The sequence below is a fragment of the Semicossyphus pulcher genome, unplaced genomic scaffold (genome assembly GCF_022749685.1).
Source record: "Semicossyphus pulcher isolate SPU_LCO1_2020_fin unplaced genomic scaffold, fSemPul1.0.p SCAF_5, whole genome shotgun sequence".
NCBI classification, from domain to species: domain Eukaryota; kingdom Metazoa; phylum Chordata; class Actinopteri; order Labriformes; family Labridae; genus Semicossyphus; species Semicossyphus pulcher.
Genome location: NW_027211726.1, coordinates 4717050 through 4734136, shown reverse-complemented (window position 1 = coordinate 4734136; position 17087 = coordinate 4717050). Strand labels below are relative to the sequence as shown.

General features: G+C 41.1%; 1 protein-coding gene across 6 annotated transcripts in view; it reads left to right on the top strand.

The window, feature by feature from the left end:
• The window catches only part of fam131ba (family with sequence similarity 131 member Ba), a 60396-nt gene that overhangs the window by 36119 nt on the left and 7190 nt on the right, over positions 1 to 17087 (top strand). For 3 of the 6 annotated variants that reach the window (XM_069682184.1, XM_069682182.1, XM_069682180.1), the window contains exons 3-5: positions 11782 to 11887; positions 15365 to 15583; positions 16625 to 16765. In XM_069682184.1, the coding sequence (XP_069538285.1) occupies positions 11782 to 11887; positions 15365 to 15583; positions 16625 to 16765 (466 nt within the window). Of the gene's footprint in view, positions 1 to 8016; positions 8050 to 11781; positions 11888 to 15364; positions 15584 to 16624; positions 16766 to 17087 lie in introns of those variants that run through there. The other 3 variants (XM_069682185.1, XM_069682183.1, XM_069682181.1) reach the window with 3 other exon arrangements.

The following is a 17087-nucleotide window of genomic DNA, read 5'->3' as shown; positions in this document are numbered from 1 at the left end:
CTGAGGACGTACGCCTTCCAAATTCACTAAAACACAGATGATCTGACTGAGGTTCAGCTGCTGCTAAGCACAGGACATCATTTACTGCCATTAGTGTTTTTCCTCAGTAGAGGGTTTTAGACTTTTAATGAGTGTCCTGAAAAAAGCAGATGTTTCTTAAAGCTGCCGCCAGATATTTCACCAACATTCAGTCACATGATGTTTTCTGGTCTTTACGTGTAAAAGCTTCTGAAACGCTATTTTCACATCATGTGACACTAAAACTAATTAAATTAAAGATTAGCAGCTTTTTGGAAGATGATCCCATAGCTGGAGAATCTGAATCAATGGCTTATCTTGCTTCTAGTGCGAACTTTATCAATGGTTCTATTATGCAGCATTTTGTTCCTTATGAGACTTATTGTCCCACTGAGCTTATAATAAACTTACAATCAAGCACAACATACCTTGACCTATATTTCGAACATCGAACGTTAATATAATAGCCTGAATGGAGGCTCCTGTTCCCCAAAACAGTCGGGGGGGGGGGGGGGGGGGGGGGGGGGGTAGGTGTCAGACGAAGCGATTAACTGCACGCTGCCTTTGTTTTCATTTACCAGGGCAACACTTTAAAGTGAGTGATACATATGACTGTTAAAGAAACCAGGAAGAGATCATGTGTTAAAAAACACCACTTGGTACGCATGTACAGGACAAAATCAGCAAAGAGGTACGGCTTTGTCCACAGGGGGCGCCAAAATCAACAGTTCCTCACAGGAGCTTTAATATAGATGTCTCTTTATGAAAGACAAAAGCAAATCAGATCATCAGCGAGAAGTTTAAATGTTTCTATATTGTTATTGTTCCAAGAAAGCTATTTACTGCCTGAAGAGCTTTTTATTTTTATTTTATATATATATTTAAATTTAATTAACCAGGAAAAGTGTCATTGAGATTAAACATCTCTTTTACACGAGTGTCCTGGCCGAGACAGCAGCAGCACATTTTAACAAAGTTGCAGACATACAACACACAACAATTACAGAAAACAAGTCAGCATATTCTGGGTCACATAGCGGAAAGGCATTAAACAAAGCATCTACAACCTGATGCATCTTCCTCCAACGCCTTCAATCTACTTTTAAAAAGATTTAGAGAGATCAGGTCCTTAAGACCCAAACCCTCCTGCAGCAGATTCCAAGCAGCAGGAGCAGCGTACCTGAAACCCCAAACTAAACAAGATTTATCAACTACAATAAACTACATCGTCACCATTAGCATTTATAAATCTTACATAGGCAGAAAACGATACATTAGCTCTCACCCTACAAACAGATGTTAAAAAGATGGTTTTTGATTGCGTCTTTCTTTCACTGGTTTTAAAAACAAATGCACAAGCTTGCACCAGATGAGTTGCAATCAGCACAAAATAAAAGTTCCCCAAAGCTGCACTCATGTGTATAAAGTGTGTTTTATGTGCTTCCCTACATAGATTCTTAATCTTAATTACAGCTGTAACTATTGCTATTAGAAAACACTGTTGCTACTGCTAAATACTTATAGTAACTTTCATTAGAAGAAAGCAAAATACTGTAGAAAGTATGAACGTCGGGAAGTATAGACTTTTACAAATATAATATAATATAAATCATCACTTTTGGGCCTCTATACATGTGTGTTGTTGAGTGTGTGTGCAGATCCTTGTGAGAGCCTTCCCTCTGCATCTATTCTGTTGTTTTTCCTTGCATGGGCAGGAGGAGTGGCGCTGTTGTGGTTCCCTGAGCCAATCACAGCATATAGGTGAGTGTGGGAGTGGTTCAAATCAGCAACTGGGCCACATTCAGCGCTAGCGCAAAGCTAACCGGTGGTTTGCGTGCAAGTGCAAAGGTAACCGTGATGCTGTCGGTGTTAGCTCGGTGGGGTGGGCGTGTTCTCGCACGAGAGAGAGAGAGTGAGCTTCTGGTGATGAAGAGCACAGGAGGAGGGGCCCAGTTTGAATGTGTTGACGAAATGCAAGGAAAAATCCTTCTTATTTTACCTTTAAGTACCTGCTGACCCTGAACAGGATAAATAAGTATAGGAAACGGACGGATGCATAGAAGGTATTTATCATTGTGTAAAGTGTTTACTTTGGAGAAATGCTTTAAGGCGAGATTTCCAGCAGCATAAAGAGCTGATTTAACCAGCTGGGCACACAGTTTAATGTGGAGCTGAGAATGTCAGTTTACTGAGAGACTGTCAATGTTATCACAGCTGAATGGATTTTAGCTTCAGCTCGCACAATGCTGCTGCGTCTCTCTTCGATTCAGGAAAATCCACTATTGACGAGGCTACAGGAAGAGCTCGGCTCTAATATACTTTATGGAGTCGATCTGAATGCAAAATAAGAGCACGTCCACACTCATCACAAAGACGGTGATGACGGGCTTTCTATCCTCGTTTGACCATGAGAGCTCAACATTCACACACTGAGGGGTGCTTCTGAATCCAAATCCTGCGACCTCTGACGCAAGCTGTGTTAATAATTCACACGCACACAGTCCAAGGACAAAGATGACACCAGCATTACTACTCGCTTCTGCTCACACGTTTGACCATTCATCATCTTCTTCCTAAATCTACTCGTGCAGCTATTCATTCTTTATGGGAGCTGCACGCTGACCCTGAACCCTGCTGTTTTTGCATTATCTGAATAATTTAGAGGGCAACAGCTTCGGTTTTCTGCTCCATGGCTCAAAATGATAATAATTTATCTGCAAACAGCGACAGGGTCATTGTTCAATACCAGGGACTGAAGGATAAGCTGGGTCTGCTGGACTATTAGGCTCACTGTCCTCTATGTTAGGCTTGTGTAATAAAAAATAACATGTTTAACAATGCAAACAGGGTTGCCCTTGAAAAGGGAGAGTTGGTCAGTTGCTCGGTCTACCACTTTGGTCCAGACCAAGGCTGGGCAATATGAAAATGTCTATCGTAGTTGTTTTTCTATATCGTCTCTATCGTGATGTCACAAAACCAGGAGCTAAATTGCTTTATGCCAATTTTTACATCATTTTGAAAAAGCTTTATTTTCTAATCCGTGCACATGATTAACATGGATGTTAACGTGTAGAAAAGGGCTCGGCCCAAGTGAAAACGGAAACTCAGTACTTTTTATTTGTCAAGTATTTAATTCACACAGGATTATCCAAAAATAGGCTTTACTGTGTGGTTATTTCATGTGGATTCATTATTTGTTAAATTACCAGAAAACATGCAATATCATATCGTGATATTTATCGTTATCAAGATATGAAATATCCTATATCGTGATACAGGATTTTGGCCATATCGCCCAACCCTAGTCCAGACATAAGCCTCTTTCCCACTGGTCAAAAAACCCTTAACACCCAGCTTTTTGCTTAATGGGACAGGCTACAATCAACATTCAGACCCGGGTAACTATCACTTCGGCTCAGATCGGCATTGATGGGAACACAACCCGGGTTGACACGCTAATCTCCATCCCCTTTCCGGTGTGAAGCTATGCCTTGCGGTAACTTCTGCGACTCCTCGGCTACAATTTCAACCCATCTCCGTCTGAGCGCTTAAAAACTTAAAAACTGTAGGAGCATATACCACATTCATGTTTCTCAGAGGTTGAATCCTTCTGAGGTTGACTGTCAAACAGATTTAAATGAAATGTGGTCAACACACTGATGTCTCCTCAAGGAGTAATGTAGTTACATCCTGACTTTTCATCCATCAACAACCTTAATGCACTTTGTTTTAATAGCTAATGAGCTAATGTTTGCAGGCTAACACTCATCTCAGATAGTGAAGATGGTTAAGATCATACCTGGTGAACATCAGCATGTTAGCACTGTTAGCATGCAGCTTGTAGCTCTGCTCTGCCTGCTCTACTGTTGTTGGCACTTTGTCTTATTCAAAACTTCTTAGAGCGTTATTATGTGTATTAAGTGTTTTTAGATATTTGAAGGAAGACATGTTATATACTCCTTATACCTTTAATGAGCACATTACAGGGGTCTTTCTGATGGATTTCACAGCTAAAAAAATAAAGTAAGTAAGGTATCATAAGTGTTGAACACAACTAAACTGATTATAGAAACCTGGCAACCCAAAAGCTATACAAAGCTTTAGTAAATGCTTTATATTTACCACATATAATGCCATTAGTAACCACTTTAAAATACTTTATAAATGGTTTTAAGACGGTGATAACAAGATATTTGTTTAATATTTATCAGCTCATTTATGGGAGCAGCACTGAAGGAAAAGGGCTTTCATGCAAAGAGGAGATAATATCTATACGAGATGTTTGACTCCCCAAAGACGACATCAGAGGTCGACAGAGTTCATAAATGACTCACAGTCTTTCACAGTGAATACATTAACATTCAGCCAAAACCTTCATAAGCATAAAGTAATATATTGCTGCTGTTGGGTGTATTTATCTCATGAGAGAAAATCAAACACATTATTTTACAAACAATAAGTGAGTGATTCATCCTCGTCGCTGAAAGATTCATTTGCATTTGTCCAAGCTGCAGCCCGGCCCCACTGCTGAGAACGTTCATTAGCCTTTAAGATTAAATAAACCATTATTCACTTAGCTCAGTTTAGCCCGTCAGCTGTGGGAGGTTTACACACTCAGTGTTTGTGATTAGCAATGTTGTCATTCAGGAAAACAACTTCATGATTTAAATGAAGGTTAAAAAAATGTCACTGAAGTTGTTGCTGGTATATTCTGGTTCAGGTGTTGCTCTCCCAGGTGTGCATGGTACTTGATCTGAATCGTTCCCTGTTCGCGGTAACGCAGATCTGAACAAGGCGACGGTTGACTTGTGCAGGGCCTCTTTTAATCCCTCTGCCATCTCAGGGGCTGCGTTGTTAGCGGCGGATTATTCTTTTTCCTTATTCCACTTTTCATGAAAATAAACATCTGACATGAATATGACATCGAGAAGGCAAAGAAGCCGCCTGAAGGAAAACTACAATTATTTTAGCCTTCAGTTTGGGCTCACTCAAGGATTCAATTTGCTAAGCATCCCCTGTATTTGACACGAGATGAGAAATGTTAACCAGGGCAAAAAGGCCTTTAAAAGATTCACATTCATTCATGTAGATGTTCTTGTTCCAGAGTCTCTGAATCCAGCAGCTGCTGATTAAATCATGAATAAATACAGAGGCCGAGCTCCATCTTAATGTTTTATCAGCTCTGCTACACTCATTCTGTTCTTTTATTGCCAAATCCCAATCAGTCAGTCCATCTCCCACCAGCCATGTTATTGCTGTATTAGCATTTTTATTATTATTGTCTGTTGTTTCCGATGACCTGATGACCACAGCCGATGTTTCTAACAATAACAATAATACTATATGAAAAAAGATTCTGGTCTGCTTCATTACTTTTATTCTTTAATATCGTATCTTTAATGCCTCTTCCAGAGCAAGAGAAACTAAAATTCATAAATATAAAGATAAAGATAAAATCATCTTAGCGGGGCACCAGTTCAGCTCAGCAGTTAAATTGGCGGCCATGTACCGAGGCTAGAGACCTCGATGCAGCAGCCCCTGGTTCGACCCCCACCCTCAGCCTCCTGCAGCGTGTCATCCCCCGTTCTCTCCTCTCCCCTGTTTCCTATACTACCCACAGTCATTTCTATAAATAAGGCCAAAAAATAATCTTAACATTGCCCCAGTGTTAATTTCGTCAACAATCTAAGTGAGCTAAAAATAGATGTTGATAATAAAACCTCTGACAACAACACGAACTGTGCGTCAAATCTGTCTGTCAAAATGCGAGCAATGCAGCGATCAATAGCCGTCTGCTTCAGTCAGACTGTTTAAATGAGAAGTGATGATGAAAAGAAATCTTTAGATGCAAAGTCCTCATCATTCTTTTATTGTACAGATGATCTGCTGAAATTCTAAGTCTTAATTTTACCTGAAGCAAACAGGTAAAAAGGAGAAGAGGGAGACTGGGGACTGTTGCATTATTTTGAAGGACAGCTTCTGCTATGAATGGAGATACTGCTCTGCACAAGCTAATATGTTTTGTTAAAGATCATACAGTTTATCTCTCATATGACCAAAAATAAATCTCCAGCATGTTTCCAAAATATATAAAACATATGTGTTTAATTTAATTGTAATCTATTAATATTCTCAGCCTCCTCTGCAGCAGCAGCAGCAGCAGCTTTGTGAGGACAAGAGACAAAGTTCTGCACGTACTTTGACAGAAAGTTTAGGGCATTTCCGTTTCACCTCCCATGCAGTCTGTGATCTGTGAACAGCACGAGAACGATAACAAGCTTAAAGTGCCAGCGGGGGAACTCTTGGGGCACTGCGACAAAGTGCCTCATGTTAGAAAATAAGAAGAATCCGTTTGACAGCAGACGATTTAAACACTTAGGACAGTTTCCAAACTGTCTTTGTGTCTGTTGCACAAAATGATGATGAATATACATGATTGTTTGTGTGTATGTGTGTGTGTGTGTGTGCATGCATAAGAGGACACATAATAAATGGTGTCCAGGCTTGTCCGCCCATTAGATTTGCTGTTGCCCCTGGAAACAGCTGAATGGTATCTATTGGTTACGTAAACATTCTGAGCAGTGTAGATGGACAAAGAGGGACAGTGCAGCTGAAAACACACAGACACAGGACTACACACAATTACACAATTTCTATCATTTAAGAAACTGCTACTTATGTCCTCTGGTTTTCGATCTACACAACGCTGATAAGACTGAAGCATGTTTCACTAGTAGGGTTAAGCTAATCGATAATAATCAATAAGGATTTCTCAATTCAATTCGACTTTGATTCACAAGGTCCTGATTCGATCCGATCCGATTCAATATCGATATTTGGTTAGGGGTATTTCAGTTACAGTATTCATGCACCTCTAACCTGGTGCATTATCAACATGTTTAATGTTTACATTAAGAATTGACCCTAGAGAAGTTAAATCAGTCAACACAATATTAACAATTTTAAGAATTAGACAGCTTATTAACTTTTTTTTCCAGTTTCAGATTTTGAGTCTGAAAATCCGGCTCAAGCTTTTGATTAAACGAACAGGGCTTCAACTTCCGCAAGATTTGGCCACGAGATCTCATAGCGCTAAGACAAAACCACACGAGACTTAGAGTTCTGGGGAAAGGCATACTGTACAACAACATGCTGCAAATACACTTGCGGCCAAAGGCGACGCTAACAGAGAGCAACATAAACATCAGTGCGTAACTAACTTACATATTCATGGACGCACACACAACAAAAAGAGTCAGCGATCGCTGATGTCCGGGCATGTCTCCCTCACTGCCGTGTTTCGGGGGATTTGCGCTAAGTCGTGATGCGTTCAGGAGCGCTCAGAAACGTGAGTGAAGACACGTTTTTACACATATTTTAAAGATCAATCTCTGGATTTATTAATCGATATTGGGTCAATCAAATGAGAATCGATTTGAGTTGGAAAAATCGATTTCTTAAACCCAGCCCTGAATGAATCATGTATTTACAGACACATGGTACAACTCATCCTGTGCAGGTATCTGCACGGTGCATTTACTGGTTGATCTGTCAAATCTGAAACTCTACAAGGGTCAAACCCAAACTCATGCAGGCTGCCTGAAGGATTATTTAAACTTCAAAGCTTTACGTTTGAATTCCATTTCAGACCTGATTTACTTAAAATTAGATCAAGATGAAAGAAAAATATCAAGAAAAAGAAAACAACGTAGCTGCCAGTAAAGTTTTTATGACCTTTAAAATCGAATGTGAAAGTTTAAACCGCACACAGAAGCGCACTGGCAAACTGCTGACACCCTTACATCCAGAATGCAATTGTTCGAATCACTGTAACTCAGGATTAAGGCTTAAATTCAGTTTCTATGTCCCAAAACTCCTCTTCACTCTTTCAAATCTTCTCCTTCTCCTCCCGCCTTTGCTATACCTGTACTTCTCTCCTCCCCCTCCCCCTCTCTTTCCTCCCCTCCTCTCCCACCCCTCTCCTCCCTCCCCCAGCATGGCCATGCCGAGTTTTCCTGGGAAGGAATCAATGTAAGTCTCCTTGTTTAAATTGTTTCACTCCCCAAATCTCTTCCCGTCATTCCCCCCCTCCATCACTCACCTGCTACCTGAGTTTGGCTTTTGAGTACATAAGTTGACATTCGACTTGTTTATCCTCCCCGTCTTCCTGCCCCTCTCTTATCTTCCTCTCCCACTCCCTCTCTCTTATCCCCCCGTTTTTCTTTCTCTCCTCATAAACTCTCCCTCCCATCCGCCTCCTCTCTCGGCCCTCTGCTAATCTACTGTCCTGCAAGCTTCATATATATACAGAGTCACAGATAACAGCCTGTAATAAGCTTATCTTCTCCTCGACTGAAGCCTGCGTACAAGTCCCAGTTTTTACCGAAAGCTCTGCAAGATGAAGTGCAACGCTTCTCAACAGTTTCTGTACTTTCAGCAGAAATTATTTGCATAATGGGAATTTTGTTGACTCAAATATGCTTGGAGGCAAATCATCACACAGAAGCACACATCTGTTTAAAGCAACAGAGGTCTGGAGAAATGTTTCTATAACAAAGAACTTGCTGACCTTAAGGGACAGTTGTTTGACCTGAGTACGACATTGAATTATGCTGATCTCAGTAAAAAGTAGGCTTTAACAAGCTTGTCCGGCAGCCTGTCTGCTTCACACAGCGGCACATGAAAGGCCTGGATGACATTTTGTGTCCTAAACCCGGTGCAGCCTCCTGATATTTTGTTAAACTAAATAAATCATATGTGTGGCATTGTTCTGGTTAATGTGTTAGTAAACTGTGGACTATCTGCACACCCAGCAGACGTAGGGCAAAGTGAGCGATGAACTGGAGTTGTGTACGTCCACTTAATGGATGTTGCTTCTTTCAGCTCTCTTTTTGTCTTCACAAATTGCTAAATATTCTGCTCTCTTTTCCAGTCAGTGTCTAACTGTGTTTGCTACAGCGCAGGTAGTGTGAAGTAGAGCTTGTTTGCTGAAAACATAAATGTAGTTCCTGATACCTGTGACACTGACGCATGCAGTGAAAAAGCCATAAAACCAAAACTACGAGCTAAAGACGGCTAAAAAGCCCTGTAGAGTTGTGGATGACCCCTTCCTCCTAACGTGTCATTTTAATAAGGTGTCAAAAGCAAAATCATTATTAGTCTCGCTTTAAAACTTTTCATGCCAGATTTATGTACGTATGAAGCAAAGTGTAGATGATCTGCTAACAGTAAGAAATAGAGCAGACTTAGTATCTTATATTTAACTGACTTCAACTATCAGAGCCCAGAATGCTGCAGCACTTATTGTTTACATTTGTCCAGGACTCTGTTGTTTTACATCGTGCAAGATCAGAAGACAAAAAGGGAATCTGAGAAGAATGTTATTTGTTCCAAAATATCTACACTGCTGCATCACAACACCATATGATGTTAGTGTAGAGTAATCTGCAGACAGAGTAATGCTGCGTTCACACAGATTCAGGCAGACGGCAAACCGGATGGCATTTTAGTGAATAAGAGCAGGATGGTAAATTATGGTGAGGCCGGCAGAGATGGCCAGCAACAGAAACGGTAAACGGCTTTGCCGTCCAAAGTTAATTGTTTTAATTCTTTGCCGTCCTCCGCAACGGAATTTACAACCGGATGTGACGTACCTCCCTATCACAACAAGAAAACGTGGGCGATCTTTACAACGAGAGGCTGATCACTTTGGTTCAACAGCACCCCGAACTTTATGACCACATGCGCTTTTGTTTTTGTTGTTTCTTTTTTCAGACGCAGATAAACAAGTGATACACAAAGTGCAGTTCTCCTTTCACTATCCATATTGTAAATGAAAGAATTAGCTCATGTTTTAAGGGAAATCTAACAGTATTTTTGTTTGCAATAGAATACCAATAACAATAAGCAATAATTACATGAAATGACATCTCATCTCGTCATGCGTGTTTTGTTTTGCCGTCCTGCCGCTCTGTCGGAGTGTTTGTTTACTTTTCCCGTGCCGTGCAAAAGGTGTTGTCTGCCGTCTGCCTGAATCCATGTGAACGCAGCATAACACTTCACTTGTACACCACTCAGGGACCAGATCATATCACTTTGCCTTTACACAGTAATTAAAGCACTTTAACTCACAATATTACATCACATCTATCACACAATCCCCCGGTGGAACAGAGTCCACATGTTTTCCTGCTACTTCCCTCTGTAATTAGCTGTTGGTAGGACCTCATTAGGAGCTGAGCTCTGTCTCTGTGTTCATTAGTTTGCTGGTTGGTTTGCCGTGAGTGCTGGCGCCAGGAAGTACAGCAGAAATCACACAAGCATGAGCCTTTAGGTTGGTGTGCTGTACACCCGAGAATACTTGGTCTCAGCGTTTTGAACTATCTACAAACCTCCGCTTTCAGGCTTCAAACACTGATCCAGTTCTTTAAGAGTACTCGAGAGAAAAACAAACTACAATATGTTTAATGAGACAATTTAACCTTAAAGGTCTAATCCCGAAGATTTCAGCTTCGTTCTCTTTGGCGGCAACTTTGATGATAATTGATAATTGCGGGTGGACACTTCCCAATTTAACCAGACGTCCACGGTCACTTTCCTTTTTAGACTGTTTGCTTCATCTGAGCGTCAAATTTGTTTCTTTTTCTTTGGATTTTCACTTCTTGTTGAAGTTGTATCTGTAGTCATCGATCTTTTCTTTGTTTGTTCAGACATAGTAGATTACTGTTTACTCGCAACACTCGCAGAGACCGGAATAGCAGCCGCTTAACTCCGCCTACCCTCTCTGGCAGACCAATCACTGCTGGCTGATGGAAAACGCGTCACTAACTGGGCGCTGCTTGTGAGGCCAGGTGTAGCTCGTTGCAATTAATTCACCTGCAGAGTTGGAAACAGAAGGGGAGAAGGGACAAACAGAACAGGTTGCACATACAGCCGTTACACCGCTAAAGTTGCACAAGACACCCAGCCTGTATTGATACTATATACTGCAAATGCAAAGGCTTTCATCAGTGGGCCATAGGCTCAATCACCATTGTGTTACCTCATTCGGTGATAGATAGAGACATAACAGACATTTATTTACATGAATGGTGTTGCATATAGGTCATATGTTGGGGGGAGACCGAACACCGAGTGAGAGGGAACACTATTGTACCACTAGGCCCTGAAGACGAGTCCTTGGGCATATAAAGCGAAACACTCTCACATAAGCATCTCCTGCTTTAACGTGCTTGAGTCTGTTTTCAATATTTACCTATCCATTTTTCATGGTATATAAATCATTTTAAGTTATACTAGTGAATACACTATATCTATCAGTAATTATTCAATTCTATCAAGATTTTAATGATGATTTTGTGCCATTACGACCTCCTGTTGTTGTGCATTTAAATTGCCTTTGAATCACCACTTAAGGATCCATTTCTCCTTTGAGATGCAGAATTTCTATGATTCTCTTCTTTTCCCTTTAAGCCATGTACAAGGTGTTCGAATAATTAACCCTCTTTTCTTATTCCCTCTATTACTACCTCCCTTCTCTTCTTCTATCTCGCTGAAACCATTTGCTGAATCTTAAATGATATGCTCTCTTCACCTCAATTTCTTTTATTCCATTTTTATCTCTCTGACATTTCTCTCTCATCTTTTTCTTTTTGGCATTTTTCATCCCCCATTGCATTTTGTTCCTTTTCTTTCACCAACATCCTCCCTCCCTCACTCTCGCATTCTCTCGTCCTCACCCCACCTCCCTCCCTCTCTCTTCAGTTGTCCATGGAGGACACTACTTCCATTCTGCCTCGTCTCAAGAGGAAGTCCGCCAACTCCTACGGGATCGGTGCCCTGGCTAAGTCCTCTCTGACAGGTGTGTCAGGTGTGTGTCTGTGCTGCTAAATGGTAAAACAGCCCCCATGTTGCCTCCACATGCTCCACAGAGAAGTCAGGGGTGAAGTTGTTGTTGAGAACGGAGAGGCAAAACTTCCTCTCCACTTTGTGTTAAAGATAATTCTTGGGTTTTTTTTGTGTGGTAATCAGGTGGTTGTTTGGTGACTGTGTCGTGCAGCAACCAAATGATCAATGTGGGGTTTGGTTTAACTGTCATCAGCAAACAGAATCAGCAACTCATATAAGCTACAGCAACAACATGAAACAATTAAAAGGTTTGTCAGGTCAATTTGAGCATTAGCTTCATTATGTAAAGCTCGTTTAGCGGTACCAAACCACTAATTCCACTTTGTAGAATGGAGTTAAAAAACAACAAGATAATAAATATTTAATAAAAATAAATACGTTATAATGAATTAATATGTATATTAATTAAGCCCAACACTGCTGTTATGCAATGCAATGTTATCTACTGTAAAATCACCAGAATATAGGAGGCAGTCTGTTTTTTGGGTGCATCCCAGGGAAAAAAGGTTTTCTATAGCTACTTATTAATAAAAAAGTGTAAACAAGTAATTTTACCACACTCAAATCCACACAAATTACAGCCTACCATCTGTTTTAAACATGTCGGGGTGTGGTAGCTGGCAGCCTACGGTAACGTTGATTGTTGTGAGGGTGGCGGCTGCAATGGCGATCATGACGGTGCATATCCGTGACAAAGCGTTAGCAACAATCAAGCTAGCCCACTTTTTACATAAAAACATTTTTTATTAAAAGTGCGTCTCATACATGGAATTTTACTGTACTTTTGCACCTGCATCTCCAAAGTTGTCGACCCATATTTTAAGCATCAAGTCATTAACTAGCAATGAGAAAACACCTCTAAGTCAAGGTTGCCATTTCAGTCAGATTGTCTGGTAACTGGGGGGTTAATTTTATGTTTTTGGGGCAGTTTATAACTTTATTTTACAGACGTAAGCTCACAAGAAATAAGGATGTTTCATTTAATGCCTCTAGGATGCTAAAGGCTCAACTCGTATTTAACTCAACCAATGAAGCAGAGCAGCTTTTCCTTTACGCTGGTTTATAAGTTCAAAACTCCATTCTGCGTGATTTCTCCACTGCTTGCAGGCCAAATAATCACCTGACACACTTAAAAAAAATAACCCAGGAATTATCTTTTCGCCTTTGCCATAAATGGCAGACTTTGTAAATCACACTGTGCCTCAACAGACAACTTCACTCTAGAGCAGGAGAAGGAGCTTGGAACCAACATGGCCGCCCCTGTGGGTGCCCCTTCCTTTATCACTCCCTACTTTCCCTTCTTCTTCCATTGATATCAACAGAAGACGTCAATGACACATTTTGCAGAGTCATTGATGGAAATTCAATCAGATCTATTATTTCAAAGGAACTAAAGTAAGTGAGATTACTTACTTTAAAGACTTACTGAAGCATCTCCACAGGCGTGTTGGGAAATGTAGAGTATGTAATGTGGCAGTGCTGGCGGCGGTGTGGCCTGATATTTGTGAAGTAGTGACTCTTCTGTGCAGTGTTGTGACTTTGAGTGGCTGGTGCCTCTTTTGTGCTATCTCGTGCTTTGTGCTTCAAACTGTGGTGCTCTGTGCTTTGAAGTGTTTAAGTGTAGCACCTCAGTGTATGTGTAAAAACGTGTTTTTTTTTTTGTTGTGTCTGGTGCACTTTAAATCAATCTGTTGGTATAATTTTACAGTGTAAAGCATTTTTTGGAGCCTTTGAATCGCCAAGACCCCAACACCCTCCCTCATCTCTCATCCCCATTCTTTCCGTTCCTATTTCCATCCCCAATTAGACTCTGCAGGGAGTGTTTGATTTTCAAATGAGATTGGCTCTCTTTGTCTGAGGGGAAAAACTGTTTCTATTTATAACTCAGCCTGCAACTTGCCCTCTGGACCGGGGGAGCAATTTCCAAAGCTCTGTCTCTGTTTATTCATGCCTGTTTGATTTTAATTTAATTTTTTATCGATCAGCCTCTCTGCGAACATTTGACTCAGTGTATTTGTCCCCAGTTTGAATCCTGTATTTGCATCTTAATTGGGCAGAGATTTGCCGGTGGACCCTTCTTAACGTTCTGTTTACACCCAAGGATTACTTTCCCTGCCTCTCTCAGTCTTTGTAACACGTTTTTAATTACGCAAAGTCTAATGAATCTCATTTATTCTGTTTACCAGGAGATGAGTAATGGCTTTAATCATTAATATGGGTTTGTCAGCGTTTCAGCTGTCATCTTCGTCCCTTTCTGTCCAATACAAAAAACCTTTAAGGAGTGCAAAGGCAACCTTTGTCACCTGACATCTGACCTCTTCACCTGACCAAAGATAAAAGGCCTTCACTATTATGTAGCAGAATCTTCAGTTAATTTATTTAATTTTTCAACAATTACCGTCAGACAGTCGTCTGAATATTTTACACTTTGTGTTTAATTAGATCCCAGAGAGGTTGATATGTTGAACTCAAAGAGTCATAAAAAGACATTTTTGACGTCTTGGTTGGAATATCAAGTAGTCCTTCTTGTAAGACTGAAGAGAAGGACCAAAGAAAGATCAGAATAACTTTACCTACTGAAAGATGACATTTTTAAGCAATGATAAGACAAGTTTTAGAGGCAAAGACCCTCTCACTGCTGTAAGAGTTCACCTCTACATGACTGGTGCTCTTCATATTCTCTGCTCAGTCACATCATCATCGCCTAAAATAGCAGATAACGACATGACTGGTATGAATAGACGGCGAGTGGTGACTCATTTTGATTATTAGCATGCAGCTAGCATGTAAAAAGGAGAGTTTAAAGGGTTTTCATGAGGGTGCAGTAAATGTGTCTGTTAGATATTCCCCAGATATCCCGGGGACCAAAGTTTGACAGCAGCAGTGGCTCGAAGGTCAGATGCAGGTGCGTTCCAGAGACAGATACATAATTAAACCTCTTTTGTACTCTTGAGGAAGGCATTTAACCCCCAACTACTCAAACAGAAGGGCTAATAAGCCCACCAGTAACACTGAAATCGTACAGAGAAGATGTGAAAGTGAAAGAATAGTTAACTTCGCTTCTAAAACTTGGACAAAGATCATGAGAAAGAAATAATTACGTCCGTGAGAAAACCTGAAAATCTTCCTAATTTTAAAAATATATTTCTAAAGCAAATCCGACACAAGGTCGTTGCCATGTTCTCATACTCACGGTCTATGCCCAGACCTTTACAACCCAATGGGCAGTATCCCTTATAGTTTCATCTATCACAGTTTCCCAACAACTCATCTCATTACCACTCTACCCTTTCCCCCCCAAGCCTCAGTTGGAGGAGTCTTCACCTGCTGAGGTCAGAAGTAGTCTTGACACTGTTTGTGTATGTGTGTTGTGTGTGTGAATGTGTGTGTGTGTATGTGCTGCTGGTCCTCCCTTTGCTCGCCCCCTTACCTGTTGTAGGTGTGTCTCGCTCCATGAAGGACAAAGTTACCAAACCCACTGCCATGGCCCAGGGTCGAGTCGCCCACATGATCGAGTGGCAGAGCTGGGGCAAACCATCTGCAGGGCCTATGGGGGGCGCGGGACATACCAACCTGCAGAGAGAAAAGGAGAGGAGGATGGAGAACGACGCTTACAGCGACCTTAGTGATGGCGAGAAAGAGGCTCGCTTCGCTGCAGGTGAGGCTACATCTGAGGACTGTATCTACAGGTGATACACCTTCTTCAAAGAATAAATACAACATATAACACCAGAAAATATCCTGGTCATGCTGAGGCTAACTGTGTGAGCAGTTATCTGAATGATCTGAAAGCATCTTTAACATTTTTCCCTGGTGCTAATAACACATTAAAACACACAAGTTAGGAAATAGTGAAAAGAGACTTGGTATCTTTTTTAGGGATGCACGATATTATCGGCACGTTATCGGTATCGGACGATATCGGCTTAAAAATGAACTAACTAAAATGAATTAACTATCGGATATTGGCCAACACGTCCGACCTCGACGCAATGTCCCCGGCGCGAAGAAGACCTGCGCGGCGCAGCTTGATGACGTCACGTGTGTCTACCTGCAGCATGAGAGAGTTAGAAGCCAAAATGTCCGTGGTGTGGAAGTTTTTCAAAGTGTCCGAAATAGACAGCAAAACTGCTGTTTGCAATGACTGCTCAGCTTCGGTGATGCGAGGAGGAGCCAAGGCAAAGTCTGTCAACACTACAAACTTGATTAACCATCTCAAGACCCGTCACCCCGACCGTTGTAACAAATGTGGTAAGAGTATCACCATTATACTGTACGCTAATTCCAATACAGAAGAGAGTTGATGATCTCTGCAATTAGGTGTGCAGGAAAAAAATATCGGTATCGGTAATCGGCTAAATGAGTTGTAAAATATCGGCATATCGGATATCGGCAAAAAATCTAATATCGTGCATCACTAATCTTTTTCTTGTATATAAAATTAAACCAAACATTTTTGAATTGTTTTCTAGGGGCTTAAATCACAAGTTACGTCACAATAATACATTTAATGGATTCTTCAACAATATGTTTTGTCTCTCTTCTATTCCCCTCAGGTCTACTGTCCCTCCTCTCTTTCTGTCACTAATTAACCTCTGTGTGTTTTAAGCATCTCTAAATTTGCTTCAGTGAGTTCAAGGATCTGACTCTACTCTATCAGCACTACTGCCTCTCAGCAAACATTGACATCCCTCTTTAGGTATCATGCAGCAGTTTGCAATCTCTGAGGCGACTCTGTTCGGCTGGAACTCGATGGACGGAGAGAGCATGGGAGCAGGCTCCAACCAGGGCAGCGTCGCTCACCTCAGTGAGGTCAACCAGGAGAGCATCACGAGCAGAGGTACTGCAGTTTAAACCGCTCAGAAAAGGGATATTCAGCATGAGTGCAGGATTTAGCCTCTGAGTGCTTCTAGCTGCTGCAGTATTCGGATGGAATCCTTTATAATGTGGAGCCATTGCAAGAATTGTGTTGTCATACCTAGAGCTAGAGGTCAAACTCAGGAGACTTGGATTAGTCATTTAGCCATTTGAATCCTATCTTAGAGAGTAAAGCAGCACTCGGTTGTACGTCTTTGGACCACACCTCTAATCATAATGTTTTCTATTGTATGTAAATGCACAGTTTGGGAAAATCAGAGCCCATTAGAGAGTGAAAACAGCCC